General features: G+C 40.3%; 1 protein-coding gene across 2 annotated transcripts in view; it reads right to left on the bottom strand.

Moving 5' to 3' along the window:
- Positions 1–8,781: 8,781 nt before the first annotated feature.
- Positions 8,782–16,727, bottom strand: part of ncoa1 (nuclear receptor coactivator 1) — a 54,234-nt gene continuing 46,288 nt past the window's right edge. Inside the window, exons 15-22 of one of the 2 annotated variants that reach the window (XM_042389670.1) lie at positions 16,591–16,705; positions 16,244–16,412; positions 13,863–14,180; positions 13,288–13,389; positions 11,714–12,176; positions 10,518–10,686; positions 10,244–10,433; positions 8,782–9,191 (exon numbers count right to left, since the gene is read on the bottom strand). In XM_042389670.1, the coding sequence (XP_042245604.1) occupies positions 9,012–9,191; positions 10,244–10,433; positions 10,518–10,686; positions 11,714–12,176; positions 13,288–13,389; positions 13,863–14,180; positions 16,244–16,412; positions 16,591–16,705 (1,706 nt within the window). In that variant the 3' untranslated portion in view covers positions 8,782–9,011. The remainder of the gene's footprint in view (positions 9,192–10,243; positions 10,434–10,517; positions 10,687–11,713; positions 12,177–13,287; positions 13,390–13,862; positions 14,181–16,243; positions 16,413–16,590; positions 16,706–16,727) is intronic. The other variant, XM_042389671.1, reaches the window with a different exon arrangement.

Genomic DNA, 16,727 nt, shown 5'->3' with positions numbered 1-16,727 from the left:
GTGAAAGGAGTGGAAACGAATACATCATGACGTAAAGGAAGCATGTGACTTAAATGTCCACTGTTACTCCCACTCCACAAAATAACATAAATGCTCTAATTCCATCATGTTTTATATATTGTTTTTCACTGTTTGAGGTCTGACTGTTGCTCTTTTAATTATGTCATCTTCTTCTGTGATGATTTTGTGGCATCTGACTGGAAAATTTGTGGCAGCATGTGTTTTATCTCGACAAACCAACTCCTAATAGTCACATAACTGCTATTGGATGGAGACGCGCGTTTAGCTTCTTTTGACGATTTACTGGAATTTCCGTTGAAATTTGAGCTACATTTGGATGGAAATCAACTTGCTGCCACAAAATATGAAGAAACTTATTCTCAGCTGCTTCCTTTTGATGTTCTGTAGCTTGGATTGTACCTGATTTGTTATTTGCTTTGTACAAAAAGTGCCTGCCAAATTAATAAATGTAAAAAAATAACATCACATTTAAAAATTACAGCAGGGATCCAAAAAAGCCTCTAGTGACAAATATCACAAAACAATAATACTGTATGTTCTGACTTGATGATGAGAATAAGTAGCTTTCTTGGGTGAAATGTTTTGTGTTCTTCATCTGTATAATGTATTCTTCACGCTGTAGTTACAGTCTTGAGTCCTCACTTTGTTTTTGACTCAATATTGACATTCATTCATTCATTCTGGCAATAACTTGTTTATCTAATTTATCCATTCATTCATGTCTCCATTAATTTTAGTTGTATATATGTACATATGTTTAGTTTTCCCTATTCCTTAATAGTTCAATAAATGTCTTCATTTATTGCCTTTACAACAGAATTGAAGGTCACTGTATTCAGAGTTCATGAGTTTCAGATATAAGAATGATTCATCATATTTTTTTTCAATGACACCTTCTGAACTCTGTACCGTCCTATTTCTTAATCAACCTGTAATAAACTTCAATGCTTTGGGTTCCAATTATGTTTTTGTATAATGATATGAAGAGAGGTTTGGTGGGAATAAAGTAAATTAACTCACTTCACAGACTGGACTCTACAATAAACAACCGCATCATCTGCAAACTGACGTCAACGGAAGCTCTTTTTTCATAATTAATAAAAAAAGAAAATACAGAGACGACATGCTGCATTTCAAATGGTGCTTTTATTGCAATGTGTTGCATTCCCACATTCATAGATGTTATTGATTTGTTAGTCAAAGCATCATTTCCTCAAGGTTGGCATCCTCACCTTGGAAAAAAAGCAGAGGGATCAAATGCACGAGGTGTTTGTGTTTTGAGTGTAGTAGAGAAGTGTGTGTGTGTAAACTTGAGCAGCCACGAACATATGAATGAACAAACCTCCAAATTTAGACTTCCAGTAGATGCAAATAAAGAGAGTTTTTAATTGTCAAACAAAGAATGGTTTTGTTTGGCTTATCAGCCTGCAGGGCTCTCACTCCCTGCAGGGACTGGACCCGGCCTGAGACTGATTGTCTACAAAATTCCAAAGAAAAGGTAGATTTCTTTAATTCACGTTACACACCTGAACAGGGGGGGTAGGGGGAGGAAGGGAGGGGGGGGGGGGGGGTAGAGGGGTATTAAAAAGAGACAGAGAGAAAAAGAGAAAATATAACATGCATAAAATTCTCCCGGATGAACATTGTCACTCATATTGTCTTGTAATAGCTGCTCCGATGCCTCTTTTAAAAACAAACTTTACATGAGTTTAATATACAAAACTGGACAAAAATGAGTAAAATGTATAATATATATTTATATATATATTTATTTATATTAATTTGTACAAGGGAGAAAGTGGAACCTTGGTCTTCTTCTCAAATTCTCCAGAGAAAGCATTACCGCCCCCCCCCCCCCCCCCACCCCAGAAAAAACAACACAAAGTGGTGAGTTAATAATAAGCCTTCTTTTAAAAAAAAATCTCTGAACCACATCCAACCTCAGTCCCAATAAGGCAGCACTTACAATACTCGACAACTGATGCTGTGGTAACTTTCACATAGAGTAGAGAATACTTGAACATCTGCATAAGGAATGAGTGGGAGTTTAAAAAAGGACTGTGGATAGTCTCAGCGGTGCGCAAATACCATCTCGGACCAATGACGAGCGAGAATGTTTCATCTTTTTGCCGACGTTTGTGGAAAAAAAAAAAAGAAAAGCAATCCTCCTTTTATCTCGTGGAATACATTTTAAGCATCAAATTGTTTTTCAGTCATTTTTTTTTTTTTGCTATGAATTTCCCTGACACTAAACATGATTACCTACGCCAGACATTCGCCCGATCCTGGTATCAGCGCACCACTAAATATTCTACATTAGGCAGCACAGAAGTGACAAGACAAGCAGCACAGAGGACAAGCAACACAGTAAGTGTGTTGTCATATATGTCAGTGCACAATTGTTGCTAGATAGCAGAGGTTAAGTCTCATACAACCAGACTTGTGACTTAGAAGCGAGTGTCCACCTTGGTTTGAGGAAAAACACGAGTGAACGCTGAGCGGCAGCAGCGGCGGCGGCGGCTTGCGGCGGCGGCAGCAGCTACAGAGCAAAGTGTTGCTGAAACAGTGTCGTGAGCAGGAATGTTCGGAGAGTTCAAGTCGGAGGAGGTTTTTTTTAACAGTTCGCCTGGTGTCAAGCTGACAGCGCAGAGAGGAGAGGAGGGGAGGGGGATGTCACCTGAAGAAGATTAGCATAGTATTTATACTGAGGATCGGTTGACGTCGACAGAGAGAAAGACGAGAGAGAAAGAGACACAGAGAACTACATTACAAAGAAGGTGTACAATTTTTTAGTCGTATTTTTGGATAATGGGTATCCACTACAGTCAAGTTCTTCATAAAGAACCTGAGAAATTCATTAATTTCTAATTAAACTAGTAAAACTAATATTTTCTTGGTACATTCAGGGGACGTTACTCATTATATCTCCAAATACTGATCTGATTGAAACAGTTTCTGATGGCCTTTTCACTCCAAGTAAATCCGATATAAAGTGCAAAATTAGATTGTATTTGCAAATTCCTGGAATAATTTGATTAATCTTCTATGTGTGTAAAAAAGTCATTTTAAAATACAGTAAACTTTCTTTTTTTTTTTTTATAAAGGTGAAAAAAGGTTTTAAAAAAAACCCTGGTTAACAAGGGTATTATTGTTAAACAGCAAAGGAGCAATCTTTACTGCGGAAAATATATACACGAGGCACCTCAAGTTTGGTATAAAGTATTCAGTTAATGAAAAAAAAAAAAAAAAGTGTTTTATTTTTTTATTTTTTCCCGAGGATGAGCTTCAACTGTGAGATTAAACGCTGAGAAAGGTCATCAGATATCAACTAAATTCACTGAAGGGACTATTTTTGTGTAAAGTAAACTATAAATATCTTGCCTATGAAATTCATGATTTAGTGTTGCTCCAGTGTTAATTCTACAAGTCAACGTGAGGAAATGCTTGTTTCAGTAAGGTGCATAGCTAACTGTTGCAATGTTTTCTTTCTTCCTGTAAACGAGTGATAGCACTTTAGGCTCCAAACAAAACAAACAAACAAACAAACAAAAAAAAAGACCTCATTGGCAAAGTGGAGACTTCTCTAAGCTAACTTTGGGACATCACCTTGCTGATAGGCCACTTAAAAAAAAGGAGAGTGTCTTAGAAAGTCGCGAGCGAGGAAGGACAAACATGCGAAACAACAGCAGCAGAATATCGTCGCTGTGTGAGAAAAAAGAGAGAGAAATCCAAATTAACAACAAAACGGGGGGGCCGCTACATTAGGTCTTGTCCAGTGATGATGAGGTTTGCATATGATATCCATCAAACATCTTGAAGCTTTGGTCATTTACTATTGACAAATGCAAAAAAAGGCTACATCAGTCAGACAGTTAGAGAATAATAATAAAGAAAAAAAAAAGCCCACTCATATACACAACAACCAAGGCAATGCTTCTCCATAAAACCAAGGCTCCACTCTCCCAGATCTGCTTAAACTTTTTTTTTTTTTGACAACAGAGAAAATTAAATAATATGGCCTTTTTTTTTTTTTTAAATTAACCCGTACAAAAAGCCAGTCCACACTGCTTCTCTCTCAGTAAAATCACATTCAGCAGTCGCTAAACCATTCTCTGGCATAGTTATCTGAAAACACCCACAGGTACTGTGCAGGGTCTAAAAAGTAAAAGAAGAAAAGAATCAAACCAGGACATCTTCGACTTTTCCATCTTAGAGAACACCAGATATACAGTATTAATCACTTACACACATACATACGCACTCACTGATGGTCATATACATACATACATCATCAGAAAAATAAAAAAAAAAAGTAGAAAATCAAAATAAAAACATGACGGAGGCGAGTAGTTATTTACCACAAACTCGGAGCACTACTTTTTTTTTTTTTGTTGATTCTGAACAGATACATATTCACATTTCTCTGTTATATACATTATGTTAACATTTTGAAACCAATGTTATAAAAGAACCTAACCTTGTACCTGTTAACTGTAGTGAGGAGGGAGGGACTGTCGTTTCCACTGAACGGCTGTTGCATAAAAAAAAAAAAAAGATTAAATATGCATCGGTTGTATTTGGCATGTTTTTTGTTTTTTTAGTTTTTTTTTAAAATCACAGGATAAGCTGACAGTTGCTGTTGAGTTTCTGCTTTTAAACGAGGGGGGGGGGGTTTTGTAGAGGAAACCGTTTCCATAGGAACGCCTGTTCCACGCAGAGAGATGAGAGGAGGGAGGGGTTTCAATACTGTACGTGTGAAATCATCAGAGCGGCTGACAGAATCCTTCCATATAATAATACATTCTTCCACTTTGTGCAGCTTCTGTGTAGTTTAAAAATCAACCAAACAGTGGCGCAGGACTGTCTGACTTCATGAATCTTACAGGAAATCCACAAATTTTCTATAAAACTGAGCATTTGTCTTCCTCTATCGACTGTTCTGCCTGATAAGTGCATCGCAGCGGTTGAGAACTGAGGCCGACAGATTTTATTTTGAAATAAAACAGGAACTGTCCCGGTTCTCGTCTGTAACTAGCTTCTCTGTCTCCTCAAAAAAAAGAGCGACAAAGGTTAAAATAACACTAATGTAGAGCTACAACGATCAGTCGATCAACAGAAGATTCATCGCAGACTATTTTGATAATTGACTCAACGTTTTTAGTCTTCTATGACGATAAACTGAATATCTTTAGGTTGAAGTTTGGGCTTTTGGGAAACATTAATCGAATGTTTTCACCGTTTTCTGACCAAACAACTAATTGATTAATCAAGAGAATAATCGACAGGTTAATCGGTAATAAAAATAATCGTTGGTTGCAGCCCTGCAGTCATGAAGCAGCTGTAGCTGGAATGAAAACCGTGTATAAAAACTGAGAATTAAAGGTGTAGGAGTTGCTCACAGTAACATCCTTTACTGCCCTCACTGCCAAGTTTAGTGGCGGGAAAGTTTGGAGGTAGAGAGAAGTTTAAAAAACTGAGAGACACAGCGACGAAGGAGAGAAACGGGACACAACTTAAAAATCCCTTTTTCTCTTCTCGGTTTATCTCTAATTTAAGAAGTGCTTGTTATATTAAAATGATGTAACACTGTGGTGAAGTTAAAACGGTGAAACAGATCTCAGCGTGCAAGCAGCAGAAGACGACACTGACATACAGCAGGTCAATCACAGTGTCAACACACGGCCCAAAAAAAGCAAAGAATATCAGTTTCTAATATATATATATATATGCAGAAAAATAGAAAAACCCATCTCAGAAAATATTGGTAAATCATTTTCCATGTAACTGTTTGAGCTGCAAAGAAAAAAAAAATGTTTCTGTGCCACTGTTTGGAGACAAATCGCACGGATCTGCACGTCTAAACATCTGCACAAAGCGGTTTTTCTCACATCAGACAACGTCGGAGGAGTCGGTAGGTGGAATGTTGACCTTGCATACTATCCCCTCTAATATTTGGGTCACGTTGCATACGGTGAAGTATTTCTGTAAAACAGTACACAGGAAAAAAAAAAAGCCCTATTTCACGGGAATTAGCATCACGCTGTACGTTGAAATAAAGTTCTGGATTAAAGGTAGTCGTTGAATTATTCCCCTAATAGCTAAATGTGAGGTCTGCGCTGTATGCAAAACTCTCTCCACAGATTTACACAACTGTCTCCCAATTTTTCATGACAGAAGGAAGATAAAAAAAATAAAGAAGAAGAAGAAGGATTGACAGGCGGGAGTACTTCCATCAGGGAGCGTTGGATTTTTGTGCTGGAGTACAGACGTGGCAGATTTGACGGGACCTCAATCATCGGATGTTCCCTGATAGAAATAATCCTGCGTAAGAGAAGACTGATACGTGCCTGATATAAAGATCATATATATGTGTCTTTACTCTACTTTTGCTGATGCAGGCGACGTCTCGGCAGGGTTTTTTTGTTTCTGTGTTTGTTAGCAGAGGTCTGTTATCGCTGAGAGAGACAGTGTCTGACTGAGCAACAGTAGTCAACAGAAAACTGTATGTGTGTGTGTAGCCAGTGGAGTGAAGTCTTCATCAGGGAACCAGAGGTGGAAGGAGAAGAGGGTAGAACCCCCCCCCCCCCTTGCCCGCCCCCCTCCCTCAAAATAATAAAATAAAATAAAATAAAATAAAACCTTTTGAGGGATAAAAACAGATTTGGAGGAGGTGAGGAGAAAATAAAAATAAATTTTTTTTTTGCAACTCATCCTGTTTTGATTCAATTTCATGACAGCTTTAAACTAATTATCCATCACATCTTTGTTAGGAACTTCTATTACTAAAGCCTCTACTTAAATGTCATTATATAGGAACAATATCCAAAAAGCGCGTCGTCGTTCGCCGTGACTACGTGGCGCCACGTTGACGCGGCTCTGTACCGTTAGCGTCACCGGAGGACGTGTAGTCACGACGACGGACGCGGTTTTAAGGGTATTATTATGCTTTTTTTTTTTTTTATACAATGGTTACAAACACATGTACTGTCTTGAAAAGTTTTTCTTTAAAGTATTGTACATACATAAGAATAAAAAACAGGAGAAAGCAAGAAGAGATGGCTAACTAGCTCCCTGGTTACCACAAGAGAAAGCAAAGCAATCAAACCCATATTCCCCCCCCCGCCCCCCCCCAGAAAGTGTGTGGCTACTCGTAGCGCAGAATGGGACGCCGAAGGGAGCGAGACCTAGCTATATTTAAAAATCAATCGCTTAGAATCTCTTTTCACATTTTAGAAGATGGAATAACTTCCTCCTCCACTGCAACATTTAGCGGTATTACAATATATCATGATGCCAAAAAAATAATCTCAAAAAACTTGACATTATTAGAATAGGTTGTTTTTTTCCCCCCCAAAAAAAGGAAACTAAAAAAAAAAAAAAAAAAAAACCTGGATCGAATCACATTATACATAGTTTTGCTGTTCTGAATAATCAATTAATTACACTTTTTTTTTTTTTTTTTTGAAAGGAAAGCAGTTACAAGAGAAGAGTGAGCTCATCACCAAGTCTTTGTCCTTCTGTACTGTACAATACTACCCGCCTGCATGGTGCACATGGCAAACAACACTGATAGGCCGAGAGATAGCATGAAAGATACACAGAGAGAAAGAAAGAAAGAAAGAAAGAAAGAGAGAGAGAGAAAGAACCCAACAGGGCTCTGTATTCACAGCTGCTGAGGTGAGGGGTAAAAATGTGACGGACAGACAGTTAAATAATCATAACAGTCTTTTTTTTTTTTTATACTTTGAAAAAATAAAATAAAAATAAAAACCTCCTCCCCGGGGGGGGGGAGAAAGACACGTAAGTTCCAAACTGAGCAGCATCCCGTCTGTCTCCCATCCATCCATCCATCCATTCTGGCTGTTGTCAAAGCTTGTTCTGATGATCATGAAGATGATGATGATGTTGATGATGATGATGATGATGATGATGATGATGATGACGGTGAGAGCAGAAGATTTTTTTTTTTTTTTTTCTTAAAACAACCAAAAAAAAAAACAATTCAACCAAAAAAAAAAAAAAAAAAAGTTTTAAAAATAAAAACAGAAGACGTTTTAATAGAATAATATGTGGAAGAAGAAGCAGAGCTCGGGAAAAACTCAAACTTCCACCAGGCACTGTAGCTGATAGAGAGAGACAGTCACAGAACCAGCTGATACTGAGCTTCTATCCCACAATGCCACAGAGGTCTGAAACCTTAACATTCCCACATCGCTGAGAGACAGGTAGAGGAAAACAACAAAAAAACAAAAACAAAATTAAAAGCCAGAGGTGCTGCTTGTGTGTGGGATACTCCCAACACTAAAAAAAAAAAACAAAAAAAAAACGCTGAGCTCAGCTGTATGCTGAAACTCATGCTCCCAAGATGCACTGCTGTTGCTGCTGCGACGGAAACCGTCCGATCAGAAAAAAAAAAAAAAAAAAAAAAAAAAAGAAAAACACGAAAAAAAAAAAAAAAAGGAGGCCGGCCCTGATTTGACAGTGACGACAACTTGGCAAATCTACAATGATGTCGCAGTTGTTTTCTTGGGTCAGGAAGCAGGAAGTAGGTCACCAAGGAATGAGCAGCAAGACAACACTGCCTTTAATAGGCTGAGGCAGACAGACAGGTTGTCAGACAGATTAGACAGGCAGGTTTAAATACACTGCTGCTCCTTCTGACTTGAGTCTTTTCTTTAAAGTACTGGGCGGTTAGCGAAAAACCAGCCCCGAATCATCCACCCCCCCCTCCCCCTCCCCCTCCCCCCCGCCGCACAGAAGTGGTTAGGCTGTTGTAACTCCACCGACAGGACAGCCAGACCTCTCTGAGCCTACTCTGTGTGGCCGTCAAAACATCCACCCTTCCATCCATCCATCCATCCAAAAAGGTGAGACAGAGACAGCAATGGGTCTGGTGCACCGACCTCTGAGGAGGAGGCGTAGAAGTGAGAAGTAGAGGGGAGTAGGAGAGCTGAAGTGGGTTTTTTTTTGGGGTGGGGTGGGGGGGGGTGTCACTCGGTGAGCAGCTGCTGGAGGAGGCTCTTCTGCTGGGCTTGGTTGTTCTGGGAGCCCTGCGGTCCGGGACCTTTCTGGGAGGCGCCGGCTCCGATGGAGCCCTGATTCAGGTAGGAGTCACTGCCAACAAGGTTCACTGTGCACTGGACGTCCGCGAACACTTGAACCTGCTGCACCTGCAGGGACAGAAGAACAGAGTGTGTTTTAGAGTCTTCAGGCCCCTTAAAGGACGAGTTCACAGTTTTTAAAGCGTCTTAAAACAACAGTCAGGAGCTCAAATGAACAGTGAAACATGTTTTTCTTGCTGTAATCTGAAGATCCCTTCATTATGCATTTACAATAGAAGTGATGAGGGATGAAATTCTGTGCAAAAATGTATTTAAAAGTTTATTAGAAGCTAATATGAATATGAATGTTACAGTCTTTTTAGTGCCGAAGTTCCTCTTTTTGTTACTATACTTCCACCTGCAGCTCAACAGGGAAACACTGTCAGTCAAGACATAAAGATGCAGATTTTACCAAACATAATAACCACCAAATAACTGCCTCCATCACTAACATTGTAAATGCATTATGAAGGGATCTTCTAATGGTCAGTGTGTGATTTACAGAGCAGATATATATGTGAGCTGAAAACAGCTGTATAATTAAATCAATTTAATCTCAGTTAGACTCTCAAACCAGATAAACACACAGAGAGCTGTTGCACTATTAATAAAGAGAAAAAGAAAAAAAGACAAATATTTTGAGTTAATGGACATAATCACACAAACACACAACATTACACATGATGGTCCTTCCTGAAAGCCACATTTAGATCAGACAAGACACAAAGACAGATGTTACCATGACGATGAAGGCTGCAACGATGAGTTAATTAATTAATGCTTAACTGATAATCAATTAATTTTCTGGTTCCAGCTTCCTAAACGTTAATATGTTCTGGTTTCTTTTGTCTTCTATGACAGGAAGCTGAATATCTTTTCGTCGTGGCATTTCAGGTTGCATGTTGGACTTTGGGAAACAGTGATTGATATTTTTCACTATTTTCAGATATTTTACAGACTAGACGACTAATCGATTAATCCAGAAACTAATCATTGGTTGCAGCTAATGACGACCAACATGATACAAACCAGGATCAAAGGAGACACTTGATGCAAAGTGTAAAACACAAGACAAGAAGCCTGTAAGACAGTAAAGTGCGTTCAGGCTGGAGGTCACTGACCTGCTGGTCGCTACACACTGAACCCACGTTGCTGAGGTTACTGTTGCTCATGCCAACGGGCTGCCCCATGGGAGGTAACGAGCCGACGCCACCGGAGCCTCCGGCCATGGAGACGGTGATGCTCATGTTGTTGTAAACCCCCTGCTGGCCGAAGGGCTGTCGTGCGCTCTGTCCCGATGGACTGAACAGGCTGCGGCAGCACAGAGAGACCATCAGAGTCACGTTTAAATATGATGTAATGTTTACATCCCCTTCTAGCCGTGTGCACACTCACCTGTTGCTGCCCAGCCCCGTCTGCTGCCAGCTCTTCATTTCTGGTGACTGGTAACCGGGAGGCGGGGCTTGCTGAAGCAGAGGACTCTGGGAGGTGGAGTTCTGAGGCGACAACAACGGGCTGGTGGGGCTCATCTCAGGAGGGAAAGATGGATCTTGCTGGACCAAAGCTGTGACAGAGGACGTAAATAAAACAAGTTTTGAGAAGACGTGATGTAAATATTTTGTTGTACAGAAAAAATACAGTGAAAAAATTGCAGTGAATAACCATAAAATGGTAAATTTGTGTTTATTCTTTGTAAAAATGGGGTTTAGCTTTGCTGCTACGTGGTCACTGCAGAGATACTTTTTAAAAAGTTATAAATATGAGCATCTTTTATATCAACTCATTATCACTTTCACTGTATTTTAAGTGTCAAAGGTCAATTTTTCTAATTTGAACTTGAAGGAAAAACCAGTTTAACCCTTAAGAACCCTTTCAATGTTCTGGAAAATTCCTTATAACAGCTTTATTCTTGATTTGAACTCATGAAGACATCTAGTGAACGTCCTGCTGCAGTCATGTGACAATGTGTGAATCTGTGTACCTATGACATCACCACATGTGACAGAACTAGCTAATTTTAAAAAGCTTGTTTTTTTATTACTAAAGGTTTCAACCCAGTTAATAAGACGTCCTGTATTACATTTAACCTGTTCTGACCACATTTCTTAAACAAATTGATATAAAACAAGTTATGGGAAATATCTTTATGACATGTATGTTACATTACAGATCTTTGACACTGAAGGTAGAATTTCAAAATAAAATTCAGAAATATGTTCCTTGTGGTCCATTTGGTCTGTTTTATATTCCCCATCATTTTCCCTTAAGGAGAACTGAGTTCTTATGGGTTAACAAAAAATTCTACCACTTTGTCACTATCATATATCATCACCATCATCATCTTCATCTCACAATTGAGAAAGGCCACCAGATGTGGCTGAAAGTACCAGAATGGTCATCAACATCTGTTAAGTGACCTTGTGCTAATAGTTTTTGGTCAAACCGATATACCGAAAGATGAAATGCTTGACTTCCTGCTTAAGACAGAATTATAGTAACTGGGAGCATGGGGGGAAAAAAAATCAACAATCTGTTCAATCTTTAATTTGCAGGACAACGTGGGGGATAATTCCTGCAGTCCTTGAACTCACCAGACCCTCCAAACTGCTGAAACAGGTTCTGCTGTAACGAGGAGTTCACGGTGCTGCTGAACTGGCCCTGCACGCCACCGATCAGCGTCTGGTTGTTCAGGGGAACTCTGACAGACAGTTTGTTGTCCAGAGGGCCCCCGGAAATGGGACTGAAGTGACTTGGTGAGGTAGGGGGGTTTCCCGTCATCGGGGTGTACCCTGCTGGGAAGTTGAACTGCTGTTGTTGTTGTTGTTGCTGCTGCTGCTGCTGCTGCTGCTGCTGCTGCTGCTGCTGCTGGGGGGTCGTAGGGGGACCTTTTGGTACCCTGGCAGTTCCGATGGGCCCCACAGTTCCAGTCGGAGCGCCCGCCATGTTCTGTCTCATCAGCATGACCTTCTGCTGGAAAAGCTGGCGCTGGCGGTGCTGGATGCTGTAGAGTTCCCTCTGACGCTGCGCCAGCATCTGAGCGTTCAGTGGAGGCTGCTGACAGAAGAAGAAGAAGAAGCTTCCTTTAATCTCAGTGTAAATATATTCTACTCCTACAGGATCATCTGCAGCTATCATAAAGCTTATGTAAGTTAGCTGAAGATCAATGTAACAACCAGACATCAGTGTGTATTCATGCTCATATCAGACAGAAAGCCTCAGCTGACTAAACCTTCTTCTATGACCTCGCCTTTAATTAATTGTTTTACCTCTATGATTATAGCCCTTCTCTAGGATTTTATTGTCTTTTACTATGGCTTAATTGATATTTATCCCCTGTTTTAATGTGTATGTATGTAAACATGTATGTGTGTGTATGTATGTATATGTTATATTTCTTTTGTAAAGCACTTTGAGCTGCATTTTATGTCATGAAAGGTGCTCTATAAATAAAGCTTATTATTATTATTATTATTATTATTCATCTTTTTTAATTAATTCCAAAATGAACTTTTAATGATTGAATTGAGCTCCTTGTACAAAAAAAACAACCTTTTATTAAATGTTATATGTTGATGTTTAGGCTCAAAGAGCTTCAATTTAAAGAACATATTACTTGAAGAAATCTACAATAAATCACAATAATAGTCTGATAGTATTTCTTGCTGCATTTAAATTGAGATACTTTTTATTTTTTAATTAATTAAATTGTTACTTGAGTAATTTTACTTCTAGTTAAACCTGCATTAACTGATCTTTTTGGCCACTTGGGGGCAGCAGAGGTAAGCTGTAAACACAACACTGAAACATTTTCACCTTTTAATTTGCTTTGATGAATAAATGAGCAAACAATGGTTTGTTTACACATCTAACAGACACAGAGCAACAATATTCACTCTCCTTTTAAGCTCTGCTTTGGTCTCCACCACCTCCTGAGGGAAATATCTGGCTCTTTAGCTGCTAAATGCTCCACTATGTTCACCAGCTAGTCTACAGCTAACTGTGTCTGTTTGCTGTTTGGTGCTGAGCAGGTAGCAAACGGCAGCTATTGTTCATAAAGAAATATTGATTAATGCAGCTTTATGTATGTATGACTGGCTCTGTAGAGAACCAGCAGTGGGTGTTGAGGGTGAGCAGAGCTGTGTTTGCTGCTGCTGCTGAGACTCACTTGTGAGGGCATCTGAGGCTGCTGAACCCCCTGACGAACCCCCATGTTCACATGCTGGGCTCCTCCCGGGAACGTATTGACGCCCGCCAGCCTGTTCTGGAGCTGAGACGGTGAAAAAAGAGAGAAAAAAGAAAGAAATAAGCGGTGAAATAAGCAATGAGAGGATGATGATAACAAGGTGAAGGGAAAGATGAGATTTAACAGATTTCAAAAGATCATTGACAGAGGAAGAAAAAAGTGGAGGGAGACAGAAGAGAGGAGTTGAATGTAAGTGATGAAGGAGGAAGAGTCATAATTATATAGTAGAAGAACAGAAAGCTACTCATCAATACTGTGTGAAAGAAAGACTCTGAAGGTTGTAATGAATAGCAGTCGTGAGCGATGAGGAGCGTGTGTGTACAGTACAGTATGTGTTTCTGTTGTATTAACAGTATGTCTCACACTTAACACATCACAGCACAGAATAAACAGTTAAACCTTGAAACTGTGCTGTAAAAAGTATCACAAGTAGCCGCAACTTTCCCCAATGGAAGTCAAACACACGCTAAAGACAAACCAGCACCTGTGTGACTCACCTGCTGTGGACCCTGCAGTCTCTGCTGCAGCTGCAGGCGCAGTTGGTTGGGGGGCAGCCTGAGCTGGGTTCCCATCCCCTGTGGTCTCGTCATGCCCGGTCTCAGGCCTATGCCCGCCGTCCCGCCGGGGAAAGCCCCTCTCGGAGCTCCGAACCCCAGACCCTGCGGCCCCACCGTGGCCAGCTCTGGAGGAAACTGAGCTTGTGGAGCTGGCGTGAATTGGGAAGGGTAGGTGGGTGGTTTAGGGTCCATGGAAACTGGGGTGGCAGTGGGTTGCTGGGTTGGGAAGTTTTGGGGCAAAGGGTCAAAACAGCCACCCTGAGAGGAAGCGGAAAAACACGGCAGAGAGACGTTATCAATGGCTGCAACTAACAATTATTCCTCTGCAGATTACTTTCTTGATTAATCAATAACTCATTTTGTCTATAAAATGTCAGAAAATAGTGAAAAATGCCTTGAAAAAGGTTTATATGTCATATATGACATATAAAAGCTTCAAATCATCACATTTGAGATGCAGCAACCAGCAAGTATTTTGTCTTAAAATTGCTAACACGATTACAATAGTTGCTGATTAATTTTCTGTCAATTGAGTTGATTAATCGACTAATTGTTGCAGGTCTAATGTTAATAATTAGTACGTTGAGTTAGTTATTAAGGCTCCTTTGTTTAGTTTGGACACATTTTCTCATACAAGTGAATGTGAAGATGTCTCCAAACCTTTGACTGGTGCTGGGTTTTTATATTTTTATAAACAGATTCGCCAAAATAAAGTTAGAACTACTGCAGTTCGAACAGAAGAACTCGAGTAAAACTGTGAATGTCTTGTAAAGTGAAAACACCTTCTGTTTCACTTCAAAGCAGTCCAGCAGATTTTTTTTGTGCCAGATCCAGCTTGTGGTGGCACAAACAGGCGGAGCAGAAGCCAGCAGACGCTGCCAACATTTAAATTATGCAACTGTTTTGTTTGTTTTGATGAATTATAGTAACGCTGCACAATTAAACCTACAGTGTAGAACTTTTACATATAAATGAACATCTGTTACATTCAAGCCAAACAAGTTTAAACACAAAGCTGATTAAGCCTGTCAACACCAGATAAATCTCTCTGTATTTCACACTATAGAGTTTTTAATCTGACATTAGCTGGATGGATTAATGCATACTGAGCTCTGTGGTCGGCTAACTCCTGGTTAGCTCTCCGCTAACTCGAATGGGGATAAAATAATTTAATCGTGCTTCTCTTCTACACTTTCTAAATGTTATCAGTAGGACTGTAGTCTGCTGGTCGATATGCTCTCTAAATTCTCATTGGTCGAATAATCTCCGTGTTATTTTCATAAGGAGAAAAGTGCTACATCAACAGCTTTCCAGGATTAATCCATTATTTCCTGTGGCGGGAGGGACAGACTAACAAATTACCTGTGAAAACAACGGGGGTGTATTCAAAACACCCCCGTTGTTTTCACAACTTTGAACTCGCCCAACCTGATGGAGACTGCTGGGTCTAACTGTACTCAACGTTTACTGAGCGTTTAGTGAATCAGTGTTTCTCCATAATGACACAACGAGAACCCCCGCCAGGCCAAAAATAATATGTTTTAATATTTGAAATCGACAGCGTTTGGGAGTCTCTGTGCAGCGCTGTTCCGGTACGTGAGTCAACCTCTGTCGTTGCCTGGGAAACCACTGGTCGCGCGGCTCCGTAAAGGAGTATGTTTGCGTAGCGAGCGGGAAAGAGCGAGGAGCAGAGAAGTGATGGTGGATACGAGCGGAGCAGAGGAAAAGGTTAGTAGTAAGTTGTCAGTCTGGCAGTAAATGTACAGCACAGACTACAGTGTGTCAGTTAATAAATGCTAAAAAGTCACGTCTGTTGTTTCCTCAAATGCTGGAAAAGTGAAGGCGGTTAGCTCCAAAGTTAGCAACAATGGGTTAGCATAACCGAAGCGGAGAAATGTGTGGCTGCCGAGTTTACCCCCCCCCCAACTAATCATTTAGTTGAAGATTATGTACGATTTTAGTCGACCAAGATTTTCTTTGGTTGACTACTAGATATCAGACTGAATGGATCAAATTCTAACAGTGAAATGAATCATTTTGTGGGGTTTGTGTGACACTGAAAACAATTTACCCACCGTTTTACAGCAGTAACAGAGGGAGCAGGCTACAGCTGAGCTATGATAGAAGCATGTGACTGTGTTTTTGTAATTACTGTCACTGCCAGAAGGGGGCGACAACAGTCCTGCACTCCAGCTTTAATGATGAATCTCTTAAAAATGATCATGTTACTAAAAAACCATTTCGCTACACACAACCTTACACCTGAGCACCTTCACTGCCCAGCTCTGCAAGTATTCTTACAGTCTTCATCACGTGCTTACCTGTACCAGTTTGTCGATACCCAGAGCCTTGTCCAGCTCGGCCAGTTCACTCTCATCAGTCCCACTGAGGAAGGAGACGAGCTGCTCTAATAGAGCTTTCTCATCGTTTCGGCCTTCGGGTGTCGTCGGAGGACCCAGCACTTCATCCAGCGTACAGGGCACACACTGCCTGCTCACACACAAACACACACTGTAAAAGGTCTATAAACTACATTAACATGCACAACAGCGGGTTACGATAATTTTTTTTGCAAAAATTTCTCCCACAACTCCAGAGCAGAGCCGTCAAAGCAGCAGCAGCATGGAACGAGTATTTATTGATGTGTTTATAGGACAGTGATACTTACTCTTGTGGTGATGCCAGAGGAGCTTGTAAAGGAGTTCCAAGACCATCAAAGGACAAGGTGTCAGACAGAGCGAGAGGCTGGAACTGGGAGTCTGCCACATCCATCTTGGTCAGGCCTGAAACAGATTTGAAGAAATT

This window comes from Thunnus maccoyii, chromosome 17, assembly GCF_910596095.1.
Source record: "Thunnus maccoyii chromosome 17, fThuMac1.1, whole genome shotgun sequence".
NCBI lineage: Eukaryota > Metazoa > Chordata > Actinopteri > Scombriformes > Scombridae > Thunnus > Thunnus maccoyii.
The sequence above is the reverse complement of the archived record's forward strand: the minus strand, read 5'-3'. Positions and strand labels throughout refer to the sequence as shown.